This window comes from Anas platyrhynchos, chromosome 1 (genome assembly GCF_047663525.1).
Source record: "Anas platyrhynchos isolate ZD024472 breed Pekin duck chromosome 1, IASCAAS_PekinDuck_T2T, whole genome shotgun sequence".
NCBI lineage: Eukaryota > Metazoa > Chordata > Aves > Anseriformes > Anatidae > Anas > Anas platyrhynchos.
In genome coordinates this window covers 131,618,723-131,634,334 of record NC_092587.1, presented here as the reverse complement: position 1 = coordinate 131,634,334, position 15,612 = coordinate 131,618,723, and the positions used below count along the sequence as shown (strand labels likewise).

At 42.0% G+C, this 15,612-nt stretch overlaps 1 protein-coding gene across 5 annotated transcripts in view; it reads left to right on the top strand.

The window, feature by feature from the left end:
* Nucleotides 1–15,612, top strand: part of SHROOM2 (shroom family member 2) — a 126,608-nt gene that overhangs the window by 104,686 nt on the left and 6,310 nt on the right. For 4 of the 5 annotated variants that reach the window (XM_072029600.1, XM_027447581.3, XM_072029607.1 and 1 more), the window contains 4 exons: nt 1,588–2,346; nt 6,330–6,881; nt 7,770–7,950; nt 12,672–12,944. In XM_072029600.1, the coding sequence (XP_071885701.1) occupies nt 1,588–2,346; nt 6,330–6,881; nt 7,770–7,950; nt 12,672–12,944 (1,765 nt within the window). Of the gene's footprint in view, nt 1–588; nt 667–1,587; nt 2,347–6,329; nt 6,882–7,769; nt 7,951–12,671; nt 12,945–15,612 lie in introns of all 5 variants that reach the window. The other variant, XM_072029614.1, reaches the window with a different exon arrangement.

Below are 15,612 nucleotides of genomic sequence, written 5' to 3'. Positions count from 1 at the left end.
GTAAAAGTCAGCGTGAATTACGATTTTTAAAAATCCCATACATCAGGCAGCTTAATGGAAATATCCAGATTTTTTTTAAGAACTGTTTTCCATAAGTGCTAAAATGTCACAGATCCAAGCACTATAATAATAATAAATGTGAAAGTAATTGGATCATACATGAGTGAAAAGAGAACTTTTAATCTGTCGTCTTCCAAACTTCATTTTAAATATATTTTTAAATTAATTTAAATAGTAATGCGGTGTTTAATTCTCCAAAGAGTTTTCTTGAATTTATAGTGGACTTAACCTATTAGTTCTATTACGTGCTTTTGTTTCAAATGAGTTTTCATTCATTCTGGGGTCAAGCACCTACAGACCTATTTTCAAAAGCAGTGCAATAGGCTCAGTAACCTGTTCATGTTGCAAATTCTTATTTACCTTACTATAAAAATAAGCTGGGAAAGGTGACTCTTTCACAGTACCCTTGAGGGAAAGCCTGGGCAGTGCACGTGTAAAGGGTTGTTATTTCACAAAGCAGAGGCCAGAGCTGTCAGTAGCACAAGTGATATTAGTAATTCTCTGAAGCCTTTTACTTTTCTGTTGCAGCTTCTTTTCTAAGCTCACAGTGTCTCTTCAGCCTCCTTTAAGCAGAGAGCAAACCTGTCTCCTTTCAGGGCTCCAGAGGTACTTCTTTTTTCTGTCTTGTCTTTCTTCCCAATCTGTCTTTATCTGGTGAGCACAAACAAACTACATCTCTTGTGGCAAAGCGCAGGCCTGGAGCTGCGAAAGCCTGTTTCCTGACTGCACAAACAGAGAGCTCACAGTTGGAATAAAACCAAAAATATTTTTGCGTAGGATAAGACCTTGTTGGCCATTGTTTGTCATTTATGCTGACAGGACAAAAGAAGTTCAAGTAAGTAAAGTAAACCTGAATAGAAAATAATACACTTTCTGAATTTCCTTTTCTGTTTGTTTTGTTTTTGTTTTAGTGTCTTCAGAGACCTTCATTTTCTCTTTTCCACTTTTTTTAGCTTCAGCAAACATTTTATTTGCATTTGCTTCATTTTTCATCAGTTATACATCTAAAAATTCAACCACCGAAATTCATAATTAAAATTCACACCAGTAAGTTCTCATTTAAAATGACGCTGGAGCATATTAATTTTGCATATACGAAAGAAACCTGCTTTCTACATTCCACTGGTGACTCTGAAACAGAAGTGGAATTAGATCTTAGCACAGAAATAGAAGAGAAACCCTTGCAGTTGTGGCCGTGCCACACAGATCAGCGTTTCGGCTGCGCTGTGCGCTGAGACGTGCCCTGTACGCTGCGGCGCCTCAGGTTAACTCAAGGTTGTCGCATCCTGTGACTCCACGCACCCTAATTTAGCGTGACATTATGCTTTGACTCATCACATTAGATTAGGTACGCGGTGCCTGCATATACATGAGAGAATGTTTTTGTGCCGTATAGCTCCTGTGAACTGCAGGAGCCGGTGTTAAATGTTTGATGTGTTCTCAGCATTCGAGCCTCGTAGGTCATCTGTGGCCTCATACATGAGGAAACACAGCAGCAGCATGCTAATGATGTTTTCTTCTCCCTAGGCAAGCTGATATTGGGGCCCTAAGAGAAAACCCACGGGAAAAAAGGGATCAGCTGGACCAGAATATAGGCCACAAGTGGAAGGCATCTGTCAGACCTTTGCATGCAAGAGAGCCTACAGTTTTGTCTCACGAAAGCCGCGGGAGATCTGGGACGCTGCCGAGTGATTACAGATACTCTCAGGAAAACGTGAATGAGAAAAGCAAGGATTGCAGCTTGCCTCATCTCACGTGCTCCGAGCCACAGAGCTTGAACGAGAACCACTCCCGTCTGTCCCAGGGCACCGGAGAGGAAAATCGTAGAGCAGAGCCGGCGCTTCTCAATAAGAAACGTGGACCTGCTCCTCAGAGGCCTCCGCCACCTAAGAGAGATAAATACAGGCGACCAGATAATTCTGCACTGTCGCTTGGCGCCTCCTCTGAATCCTTGCTGGTAGCACCCAGCCATCCCTTTCCGTCCTCTTCCCCCAGCTCTGCAGAAGTATTTACGAGCCACTCGTCTCTCAGCCAGAGTCCTGCAGCTTTCAATGGAAAACTAAAGAGTGCTAACCCCCAGGAACTCCGGCAAGCATCATCCACGGAGAATGTTTGCCAGCACTTAGAAGAAAAAACGCACCTTAAGTCCGAACCTGTGTTACCTTCCAAGTATCGGTACCTTCAGAAACCAGGCATGGAGACGTCAAGGTCCCCTTCTCCTCAGTTTGCACCACAGAAGCTCACTGATAAACCTCCTGTGTCTGTACAGGACGAGAACCCAGCCAGGTACTAGACATTGCTCCTTTACTATCTTAACACCCTTTTGCCTGCTTAGACACTATTAATGGTTGACTCTTCTGTTTCTTCACTAAAAGCACATCCTTAGGATTCTTTAAGCATAAAACTTTCCAGCATATCCTAAAACGACTTCTGTGAAATTCTACTAAAATTCTTCAGCTGGTCTTTGGTTTCTTTTAGTTGGCTGATGCTTAATAATGAGAGAGGCTGCTCAGGTGTTAAAGCTGGTAGATGGTGGAAAACAAAAGGGTGGATTCAAATTGATTTTCCATTGCACGTCTGGGTGAAATCAGAAGATTCCCTTTCTGTTATCATTTCTTCTAGCCAAGTCTGTATGTGAATACAGATTGGTGCAGGGAGATAGCAGGTACAGGAAGGGAAGCTGTATCCTTTGTGAGAACATCTGTTTTGAAAGCTTACACAGTGAGGTGTACTGCCAAATTATAACTGTTTTCATGTTCCTTTTATGATGAAATTTGGCGTTCTGAGTAGTCTGTTGAGGAGACTGCAGCGTTATTTGTATTTCAGCAAGGTTCAGCGGGAGGATGTCAGTCTAGATGAACTCAGGATTAGACAAGCCAACTGAAATTAATTGATTTCTGTGACTGTCATACGCTGCTAATATCGCTAAAGGTTATTCTCCCTCAAGATAACAAACTCTTCCAGGAAGCTTGGAAATATTACTTTTCATAAATCCTTCAGCACTATAATTCATGCTTAAAGAATGAAAATAAAAGCTTCAAGCTGAATGAATGCTGAGGTTTCTCTGTGCAAAAGTATTTGGAGTTGCTTTTCTCCACTGTAGTGTAAATGATTGAATAGGCTCGGTCATGCTGTTTTCCAGGGTACCTTATGACATGGAAAGCATAACTCACCCCTCACCCCCCTTTTTTTTCCTGGGTATTTTGATAGCAGAAAGTGGCTTAATTTGCTTTTTAACAAATCTCTTGAAGCCAGCATCAGTTCTTGTTTTATTTTTTGCCTGGATAATGAGCTGGGGGCTCTGAGAAGAAGTGAGTTTGAAGGTTGGGGTGTGGGGGGGTGGATGTGAATTTGACTTAACCTACCATCTGCCTGTTAAGCATGGCTTGAGTTTTTTCCTCTTACAATAGGATGAAATAATGAAATTTCATCCTGCGGTGTTTTTAAGATAAAGAAGCAATATGGTATGTTATGAAGAGTGGAATATGTCACAGGATCCCTGGCACCTTTCTGCAAAGGTAGATGATGGTGGTGACATCCTTGAAGTGTTGCTTTGTGAATAGATACAAAGCTCACGAGGAAAGAGCTGATTGCATTTACCCTTCCTTTTTCCTGAGCTTTAATGCTAAAAAGCACACCGAGCTGTGCCTAATTATATGCCTGTATCTGAATGACATTTTGAATGTAAGGTAGAGCTCTTACCCAGCATATCTTTCATTAACATTTTACAATCTTATGCACAGTCGTTTGTACACGACTGATTGTCCTCAGTCAATAATTACATTACTTAATGAAACAGACATGGCAAAATGGGAAGACATGCAGGCCCTGCATCTGAACCTTCTGTATTGTGCTTATTTCGTATGAGTAGAACATGTCAAGTAGACTTATATCTATATGTGATTAAGTAGATTTGGCTTAGTACTTCTGTTAGCTCCTTGCATATGAGCTTTTGGACATGCCTGTTTGCATGCTGTAGGCAGTCCATATTCAGTGTTCTCAGCATGTAGCCGTTTACTCTTCTTTGAGAGAGGAATCTTGTTTATCAGCAAGATAAACTGAGTAGTGTGCAGGGTTTCCCACAACAATTTAGGTAGTCAGTGCAGTGTGGGGAGATACTGGCGGTGTGCAGAACCCAGCTATTTCCAAAGAAGATTGTTGGGCAACCATGAAGATGAAAAGAGCGCATTGGGAGATTTCCAGTGGACGTACACTCAGGTGGAGGAGTGCCCGTGGTTGGAATGAAGCTTCTCAATAGCCACAGGCAGAGTTGCTGCAAATCTAAACTTTACACCACAGATCCCCAGATGCAAAACCTTAAGAAATCAGAAGGATGCTGGTTGCAGAAACAGAATTTATGGAGCACCCAGCATTGAACCGTGTTTGCTCTGACTTGAAATCAGTTCAGATGATGATGCGTTAAATATCTGGAAAATCTTATGCTAGGCTGAGAGGAGAGGAAAGTACCCAGAGTCCCAAAACAGATGCTGGACATTTTAGGTGAAGAATTGCAGTCGACTAATTTCTTCTCTTCCAGTTGCCCCACACATATTTATGCACACACTTTGTATTTCCCCCAGCTTCAAAAATATGTTCCTCTTGGAGTGTAGCTGGGTCTGAAGGGTGTGGGCTTCATTAAAAAAAAATAAGAAAGAAAAGAAAATGTGGGGAGGTGGCTTAACATGGTTCAGACAAGAACGTTTTGACTAAACTGCACGAAGGGAGCAATTACACTTACAGGGAGCTCAGGCTGAGCAGCAGGCACAAGAGCAAGCTCTTGAAAATTACAGTCGTCCTGAATGAAAACATCCCAGCCTCGTGGCAGCGGGGGAGTCAGGGCAGAAGGGTGCGCAGAGGAGGACTCCGTATGTAATGGCTTTGTCATTTGTATTTTGGCTTTGTCAGAGCAGTAGTAGCCAGTGGTTGCCTGTGTCTGCATTGCTGTCACTGCTGTACCTCACTGGCTTATCCAACCTCGTTGGAGTTGTTCGGTGTTCAACATGATGGAAAACCTGCCCCGAAAGCTGGATCAGTTTGCCAAAGCTTGTCTGCAAAGCACTTGAGGAAAGTAAATAGCTACTGAGAGGCTGTACCTGCATTCGGAAGCAAATCTACTTTTACAATATAAGATGCAGCTTCTGAAAGTGATGAAGTGAAATAGATTTTTCTGTTCCCTGTGAAAGAAAAGTACAGCACAGAAAAGTCTAAGTTTATATTTAAGAAAAGTGACACACCCACACTTGGAGGAAAAGAGCTGTAGTATGTCTTGGTCACTTATCTGGAAGGCGGCAAGCAAGTGAGCCAGATGAAACCAGATATTTTAGCTAGTAGGCAATGTTCCTTTACTTGCTGTAGAGCTTCCAAACCCACATTATGACAATAATTTTAAACTTGCTGCAAACTCCAAACCACCAAAACTAGACTTTAGTTTCTTATATGGTTTACATACAGTACAGATGTTTTAGTAATGTTATTTAACATGTTATTGTCCAATTTAAAATCTTAGCCTCCTCTTTAAATAGCTTTATTTGCTGAATGTCCAAGGTGGCCCTTTGTACTGGGCAGTGCAGAGTTTTTGCTGTAAGCTTCACTTAAAGGAGTATGTGGATGTGGCATTGGAATCTAATTACTGAATTTCTGTATCTTGTATGAAATTTTACAAATACAGTTTTCTTTTAATCACGTAGTTAATCTTGAACAATTTCCAGGTTTTTCCATGTATGATTATTGTAGCTTAGCAAGGGCCTGGCCTGCAGGATGCTTCCATCTGGTCTGTTGTTTTTTCTCTTGGAAGAGCTAGGAATTGATGTGAGGGCATCGAAAACTGCCCAGGCAGCTAAATAACCTGTCTGGCCAAAAGCTGAGGCTGCTGTTCAGTCTGTGCAAGCCAATGAGTTTGAGCTCAAGGCGTGTTGTCCTCTGAATGCATGGCAGCAAAGGGTTGTTCAACAGCACCGTTTTAAAACGGGGGCCTGACTGCTGAGATTGGACCCTCGTGTTCGTGAAAATGAACAGAAGTCCCGTTCAGTGAGTACTGTGCCAGGCTGATGCTAGAATTACGTACAAATGAACTAATACTGTTTAAAATGTGTAGGCAGAAACGAAAACACGCAATTTGAGGGTTTTAGATGCGGTGCAAGGAATATTCCATTACCTACATCTTTTATCTACTTCTTTTTTTTATTATTTGGGCTTCCCCTCTGCTTTGCAGATCAGAGGTGAGATACAAGGTTCTTACATTTCTAAATACGGATTTTCCTCTTTTCCAGAATCGAAAGAGTCATAGACAACAACACTACAGTGAAAATGGTTCCCATCAAGATAGTGCATTCAGAGAGCAGCGCGGAGAAGGAGAGTCGGCAAGGTCTTGTGAGTACAATGGAACCTCTTGCTTTACCCAGCGGCTTGGAAAAGGACCAAATTAAAACACTCAGCACTTCTGAGCAATCCTATTCACGATTCTGTGCCTACACCAGGCAAGGTGTAGAGCCAGAGCCAGAAACCAAAACCAAACCAGCTGAGCCTCAACCAGCTGAAGAACCTGGGAACAACCTGAAGGACAGCAGTGCTGCCGTGCCGGCAGTCAGCTATGTAAAGGCCAAAGAGAAGACCTTTGAAGACTGGAAGTCAGAGGAACTCGCCAGAGAGATTGTGGGAAGAGATAAATCTCTAGCAGACATCCTAGATCCTAATATGAAAATAAAAACAGCAATGGATCTGATGGTTGGAATATTCCCTAAAGATGAACACCTCCTAGAAGAAGCTCAGCAGCGCAGGAAGCTCTTGCCAAAAGTTCCTTCTCCAAAAATTTCAGAAGAGAAGTGAGTATTACTTCCTGTAGACCAGTGGTTCCTTGTAAGCTGCTGTCCAAAGTGTGTAAGTTTTCCTAGAGATCTTCCTATTGTTTAGGTTTGCAGCTTTGCTAAAAGTTTTCTGTTAAAATAGCAATCAAGAATAGTACTGCTAATGTTATCATTAATTAAAAAAAAAAAGAACTGTTGTACAATATAAAATGTTATCTGAGACCTGGCTGAAAACTATTATGTGAGAATTTAAGGAATAATTCATTTCTCTCTTGTAGTTAGGTATTTTACCAAGAACATCACATTTGGTAACTTGATAGAAAAGGATCAATATTTCACCATTTATTATGCAATGAAACTTTACAAAGACAACTTAAAGTGGACATGAGGCATTTCTTCAGGAGTGAGAACAAAGTCAAGGTTTAAAATTCCTTAGAAAGATGTTGATGTTCTTTTGGTCTTTTGTTTTCTTGATATGAGTTACCAAATTAAGTTGTAGATTTCGTGAGAAGTTCATGTGTAATTCCATGACCAAAAAGATAAACACTTGCATTGTAGTATCCTATATCTGGCAGTTGGAAAGCATCGTTGTCTGACTCTGGTCTCTGCAGTACTTAGTGAAATGTAACTTCACATTTTGTTTCCAGCTGAGAGGTCTTAGTTCTGTTTCCCTCATTGTAATGGTGAAAGCTCTTCTGCATTGCTTCAGTTTTTGCTTCCAGTGGGTATATGCTGAGTTCTGAGAAATTTTCTTCACAACCAGTATTTATTTATCCTGTTTCCATATGTAATTGCTTTCTGTTGAACCGCATACTTGTTGGTGAAATGATGGTTCGAGAATATTGTCCTTTCTTTTCAGTGATTAGGATGTCAAGGCACTTAATGAGAGTTTTGACTTTTTACCAGGAAAGAGGAGCAGAATGCGCCGTCCGCCATCTCCCTGACAACCAATTCTACTTACTACAGCACATCTGCACCGAAGGCTGAGCTGCTGATTAAAATGAAGGACATGCAGGAACAGCAGCAACAGCAGCAGAGTGAAGATGATTCTGAAGATGAGCTGGATCATGACTTGTCAGAAAAGAAGGTAAAAGACATTTCTAAATGGTTAATGCAATGCTCTAAGTCACATGCATTTCATTGCCCATGAATTGGCTAGCTAAAGAACCCTAAATACAAGGCCTAGGGGGTTGGTGTAATGCCCAACTGTGAATTTAGGAATTTCATGTTAGGTGTTTAGTGCAGCTTGATACGTATTTCACAAGGGCCCAAAAGGGGAAGTTTTGAAGGGTTTATTTTCAAATATCTTTTCTCATTTGATATATTACTCACAGAATGGCTCGGGTTGGAAGGGACCTTTAAAGGTCATCTAACTCCAACCCCCTTTCATAGGCAAGGATGCCACCCACTAGATCAGGTTGGCAAGGCCCCATCCAGCCTGGCCTTGAACGCCTCCAGGGATGAGGCATACTCATTTCTCTCATTTGCTATATATAAAGAACTGTTAGTGCTTGTGTGTCCCACTGTAACTGGTGGTGGTTTTAGTTGCACTGTATTTTTAAAATGTAGGTCATCAACTTGGGAATGTCATGAGAGGGAAGGTACCCCCTGCCCATCACCTTTTTTTCGTTTTCATGAGCAGCAAACCACTTTGCTCTCAGTCTCTGCTATGTCCCAAAAGTAACCAAGCTGTAGTGGTGGGAGAGGGCTAATCGTCTTGGTGGATACAGTGGAAATTGCTCATCACAGGAGAGGTAGTCTTCTTTACTCTCGTTCGTCCCTATCCTCGCTCCCATCCTTCGGGGTTTTATTTCTGCTCTAAGATGAACATAATATGTCACGTCTGAAAATAATGATATTCTGGCATTTCAGTTGGTCGAAAAACTGTTGTCCTGTGTTAAAGTCATCACACTTATTTCATTCATCATTTGGCACAAAATGTTTTAACTGTAGTTCCCAATAGGGATCAGCTGAAGTAAATGGTTTGTTTTTTTGATTCAAGTGATATAGTTTGACTCTGCCTAAGCCAGTAGTGCAGTGATGAGCAAATCTTTTCATTAAAGTCAGCTCCCTGTTTAATAATCAACTTGAGGGTGAATTTGGTGATCCAGCCCCAAAGAAGGGTCTTTGAATTAAACATTAGGAATGTATTTAGTCACCAAGACCGAGGCATCACAGAGGAGATTCCCTCTGTCAGTGGCATCCAGTTCCTGCACCGAATCTGAGGGAGCTGCAGTGTTTTCTGTTGTCGTTGTCTTTTTTTCTCCCCCCCTTGTCCCTCCCTCCCTGTGTCCGCAGCACCATTCAGTACAGCAGGCGCTGCCAGGGGCATGCCATGGCTGCAGCTGGGGAGCTGCCCCTGCCCTCTCCCCAGGGACCTGCTGAATCCCACAGCTGCGCTGCTTAGACAAACCAAGGATTTCACCGCATTTGGAACAATTCCTTTTTATCTGGTGCCGCACGTGACAGCCGCTTCCATCATTTTTGCTAGAATTAGTTTCCTTCTTACTAAATACGGAGTGGGGGTGGGCTGGAGGTAAAATTAAAGCTTTCTTGTTTGCCTGACAAGTGAGAGTAAAACTTTTTTTATTTTGAGCAAAACCACTCTGTATTTGCATTTGTGTCTCTAAACAAGAAAAGCATGTTCCCCTGTATCTACTCCTCCCTTATCGCCCCAGTTCTGGTATGCACCACTGTGCTGGGAGAAATTTCATGAAGAGCTTTTAGCAGAGCTCCTCCATCTTCCTCTTGGTCTCTACACAACGTCATAACCACGCACATGTTGCTGTTTACTTCTCTCCCTGCTCCTCCGCATGCAGTAGGATGTGAGCACTCAGTTCAGTGGGCTTTCATCCTGGATCTTGTCAGAAAACATACATAACTCGTGGTAAGTGGGTCAAGGCATCTTTGTTAAACAGATAGGGTATGTTACTTGGCCCAACTTCACATATTTGGCAACAGCTTAAGAAGGGATCGTTAAGGACCCAAACACTTCAATAGCACACTTTATGACTTCAATTATTTTTGTAGAGATACACGCCCAGAACCTGTTCTTTGATTCCTAGAAGTCAATCAGTTCTGTTGAGATATCTTAATTTCAGTCCACTGTGGAATGATTGTAATATTTGCCATTCTCTGCTCTGCAAAGCAGAACTGTGTTGTTTGTTTGTTTTTTCCTTTTATCAGCTACAAAGTGATGATATGAGTTAGAAATTTCATAGAGGCATTTCACAATAAAAATACATATTTGGGATGATCTCTGTATTCCCATCAGGAGTGGAAAGTGTACCTCGTATGCTGAATTTAAAGGAGGTTTAACCCAAGCACAAAATTCGGAACAGATGTTGAAGATACTTCAAGACAATTTTTCATACTAGGGAAAATCCATGTGTGGCTGAGTAGGAAGGGTCCCCTTTGCATTTAGGAAAGTGTCAGTTATGAAGAGTCTTAACCTTAATTGAAGAATACCTGTTTTCTTTGTTTTTTTTTAGACCTAAGCTTCATGTGAAATGGAGTGGTGAGCTAAAAGCAGAGTAATTTATGTACAAAGCAGCACCTGAGTGAACCACCTGAGAAGCACTCTGCTTCTGTGTTGCTAGTCAGATCATCAGCAATTACTGAGAAAAAGATCGGGTTTTGTTGTTTTCTTGTTTATTAGTACAGAATTTACAGCTGTAAATTTATTCATCTGCCAGCTTCCAGGTGTAGATTGGAGATCTTTGGGCTCAGTAGGTATTGAACATCGTACAGGTTTTCTGCTGGCTAGCAAAAGCACGTAGTGAGCTCACGGTTGCAGCATCCACAGGCTGTTTCTTCTGGGTAGGAAGCAATCAGTTATGGTAATACAAATTGTAAAAGATATGACAGTTTTCGAGAGGGCCTAAATACCTCTCACCTGCAGAAGTGCTCCTAAAGAGCCTAGAGTCAGCTGCTTGTTGACATCTAAGTAGGATGCTACTGTGAAGATGGCTCTTTTATCATTGTTAGTGTGTTTGTTTGGTGGCTTTATTTTTTATTTTAAGAAAGAAAGGAACTTGACTGTTCAAGATAGCTGATCTAGATTGTCAGTCCCCACGGGTAAACATCAAGCACAGCTGCAGAAGTGGAAAAACTCGAGCGAGTAACGTATAGTACAACAGGATTCTGTTGTTTCAGATGGCAACACAGCAGCATTGTGCGTGTGCATGTCATCTGAGGGAAAGAAGAGCCTGGCACTGTGACCTACATAATCCAAATCAAACTCTGCATTTGCTTTGAGTGAAGAGAGGGGGGAAAAAAATCAAATCCTGCAGATTAATCAGTCAGTAAAGCAGACATCTGTAGAACTGCTTACTACCTTAATCTTTTGGACACCCAGACTAACAGATAACCCAAATCCAGATTAACCTGGCCTGAGTATATTAAATCAAAACGGAGAAAACCAACCCAGATAATCCACGTGCTGGAATTTTTACCTTTAAAAAGGCTGCTTAAATTTTCAGGGTATAGTTGCTTTCTGTACAGACGGCAGGCTTCTCTTTGGCCCCAAAGTAAGTTGGCAATGACAGTTTGGTGGTGTCTGGGAGCAGTAGGTGCTATCAGTCTATTTCTCTGTAATCACGAAGGCTTGTAATCAGATTTGTATTTAGAAAGAGTTCCTAAAGAATGTCGTGAGTAATTTTCTCACAAAAATTAGAGGGGTAATGACTATTTCAAGCTATGTAATTTTCACTTAGAAATGGCAGTAGCAAGTGTATGGTTCAGAGAATGCTTTGGGGAATTTTCTTACCTGAAATTAGCTGAATACTAACAAGGCATCCACATTTAAATTAGCGAGGCATTTTTAGAGCATGATTCATGTCACAGTAGGGTAGGTGACCAGCTGAAATGAGTCCCACCCCTTGTGCACAACCGAAAGCTAATGGAGGCCCTCCTGCCCAAATGCAGGGTGGGGCACAGGTCATTAAGGGACAAGATTTGGGTTCTTGGTCAGGCTCTGCCAGTGACACACCTGGAATGATTTTTCCAAGCCAGGGCACGTGCATCCCAGGTGATGGGGAGTTACACTGGAGAAACCCTGAGAAACTGCAGGTGAGATGGAGTACTTGCCTGGCACGGGACAGTGCCTGTCGAAGATGCTAGCGTGGTCCTCTGTCAGAGCAGAGCCACTTTGTACAGGCTGCTTTGTGCACTGGTGAAGTAGATTTTGTTTCCTCTTCTGTGCTGCAGGGATTACAATTTCCCTACAGAAATGCTGTAAGGCAATGATAACTCTAAAGATCCTCTGAGCGTGGAAAGACGGCTAGTGGGGGGATGTTAATATACTACAGAAAGGAAGAGAAAGCTAGACAGTGCCCTAGTTTTAACTGTCATGCGGAAAACACAGAATTTGCTGGTACTGTTTATCTTCCTGCAGTGTAGCTCTTCAGAAAGGTGCTGTGGACCTGGTGTTTAGAGAGGAAAGGATGCGCGGTACTTTATGCTGCTCCACAGCAGGCTTTGAAGGTGTTCAAAGAAGCAGCAGTAATGCCTGCTTAAAAAAAAAAAAAAAAAAAGTCTTTCATCTTTTTCCACAAAGGTGAATTGCTTTAACACAGGTCTCAAGCTGAGCATTGTAGACCTACATCCTGAACCTTTGGATCCAGCAATGTTATAGCTACCGTAGACATATATTTATGTATAATGCACTCATTGTCAAAGCCACATGGGAGTTTCACTGTATTAAAAATGTCACACAGCAGTAATAGATTTCTGATGTGGCTTCTAGAAATAGAAGTGGAGGAAAATGCAGTAGTGCTAATAAATTCTCATCTCCATTATTTTCCACAGCAAGAACTTATTGACAGCATCAGTAGGAAGCTGCAGGTGCTGAGGGAAGCACGGGAGACACTTCTGGAAGACATCCAAGCAAACAATATCCTGGGGGAGGAGGTGGAAGCCATTGTGAAAGAAGTCTGCAAACCAAATGAATTCGACAAGTTCAAGATGTTTATCGGGGACCTGGACAAAGTGGTCAACCTCCTGCTGTCCCTCTCAGGTCGTCTGGCTCGGGTGGAGAATGCTCTTAACAACCTGGACGAAAACACCTCACCAGAAGAGCGGGTGAGAAAGACCAGTAGCAATATAACTGCATTTAGTGAATCTGATACGGGTTTTTTACTTGGTTTTATCTAAAATGTAAAGACCAAGATGAGGGATAACAGATGGGTACATCTCATAATGCCATTTTCTTTAGCTTTCTTACAACTTTTTGCTTTGCTTTGCTTTTGCTTGGAATACTAAAACTGCAAGTGGCTTGGCAGGCAGTGGTGTTTTGGGGTGCAACATAACTGGAAAACAGCCCTCTCAGAAAAATGTTAATGAAAGAGGAAAGCTACTGATAAGAGCATAACAAAGGAGACAAAAATACTATTGTCTGATAACACAAAAGATGGGAAAAGAAGCATCAGTTTGTGCTAACATGCAGAAAGCTTACAGGTTTCTTTATATTCCACAAGGGTCTTGAGAGAAAATTGTGAGATTGTGTCAAAGAAAATGTTCCTCACGTGCTACAGTTTCCTCTACAATGCCTGGGAAGAAAGGACAGAAAGGACAAGTCCTAAATATAAATAAAGGGGACTGGGGCAGGAATGAGGCCCTCCAAAATGATTTTTTCAGCATAGAAATGGCCTGCTAATCGAGGAGTCCCAGCAGGTGTGAAAATTTCAGGAGGGCTCAAGCTACTCTTACCTTTTGGACCCTACCTTGTCCCTTGTTTAATTCCAGATCCCAGCAGGACTTAGTTGGGAAGCAGATACCTCTTGATACAGAAATGCACCAAGGGAGAGATGTAAGCATGTGGGAAAATCAAAGGTTGGAATAAATATAGGAGGGGATTATGTGTCAAGTGAGCTTAGCCTCTGCAGTTAAATAAATGTAAAGTGGGTATTTGAGCTTGTAGCTGAGAAATGAAGTGCCAGAAGTCCACCTAAGCATTGTATGAGATTTTTTTTTCCACGAGCTGTGGATTTATGTTGTTTCCTCAACATGCTCCATTGTTTCATCAATAAGTGCTGGGACCAATTTGGAGCTGTGTTCTTGCTGTTTGGCCCTAGCTGCTGCCAAGCATACTTGTTTAATGGCTGTCCAGACCCCTTTCTGACTGAGGCAAAGGGAAGGTATTTGACAGCTTATTAAAGGGTAGATCAAAGCTTCTGAAACTTACAGAAATTTAATCCTCTTTAAGACAGATTTTTTTTTCTAAATGTGGTTGCAGTTGCCTAATGGGCTTGAAGATGGGAGTGTAAGCTGGGTAAAGATATACCAGATGATTTGAGCACATAGGGAACACAGCTTGAGAGCTATGATAAAAATAGTTTATGTAGCTAGGTATGGAAAAGAAATAGGTGAGTAGGTGGCATGGTAAGGGCAGGCAGAAATTGTCTGTGTATTCTGCCATCAAATGTAGACTGAAAAAATCCAAATCCCTAATGTATTCTAATCCCCATGTGTCTTCTCATGCATTGACACCGTAGTTTTGCCATAGTAACATCAGATACATGTCTAAAAGTGTCAGTCAGAGATGCTCCTCAAGTGGATCAAGTCCCTGCTAGATACTCTGACTAGAAATATAATTTGTGTAGAGGTATGTATGTATATCTTTGAATTTAGGCTGGCATCTGTGGCTTTGGCTTTCTTTGGTCATTTGGTATTATGCAGCCCACATTATGATATTTGGTGTATTACCAACATGCCAAATGAACAAAACATAGGGGAGATTACTTCCATCTCCTGTCTTCCATGGGGCTCATATCCCTAATGATCACGGGTTGCTGTTCTGTTTGTTTGTGGTTTTAAGCTGATGGTGTCTAATAAACACGACTCTGATAGCTCTGCACTTTCTAGAAAGAACCACCAGCCAGCTCAGCAGACTGCGAAATAAACAGTCTGTCAGCAAGCAAGCGACCGCTTTGGAATTAATACTCTGTCTATCAGGTGGTCTCTCTTAGGTCTCTTTTGCCATGAGGAGCAGTGTCAGGTATTTCAGCTGTAGCTGCTGAAAGTGATTTCTTTTAAAATAGCTTCCAGCCCCCTCCAGTGTCTTCCCATTACTTCCTTTATCAGTCAAAACCAGAGTGCATTGGGAACCCTCAAGCACTGAATGAGCACTTCACAAATTTGATCAGGCGCCCAGGCCCCTGAGACCTGTTTTTGCTAGACTAAGGCCAAGTGCCAACTAGGAACTGGATGTTGGGAAGTCACGTGCATGGAGGCAGACCCTTTTTCTTCGTCTGTTGTTCAAAACAGCAAACAAATTTTAAGAAAAGCTCTCAATAGGAGGAGCCAAAGCTTGTTCCATCAGAGCAGCTTCAGATGTCCTGCATATGGCTGAGGCCTCAGATCAACGCTATGAAACAACAAAACAAAACAAAATCCTTCTGCACTCTGTTTTGCTTTGGTTGTTTGAAGTCCATCAGATGCCACCAGCCTCTAAGCCACCTGTCTGCATGGTAGGCACAAGCAGTTGTGCCTGTAGGCCTGGTGAACCATGTAACCACTGATTAAAGAGTCTTCTCAAGAGTGCTGCCTTGAGCCTGCTAGTGTTTCACTTTACCCTTCAAAGCAAGCTTTCTGGTGTCAGTCATCTTTGATAGAGGTAAAAGCAAGCTCGGGATGTATCTCATTTGCCTTCTACCTTTCTACATCCCACTTACCTAAGGCATACCCTAAACCTCCACAAGGGTAGAGGTGCTTAAAGTATCGTGCAAAGTTTGTAACAGAAGCAGCGTTT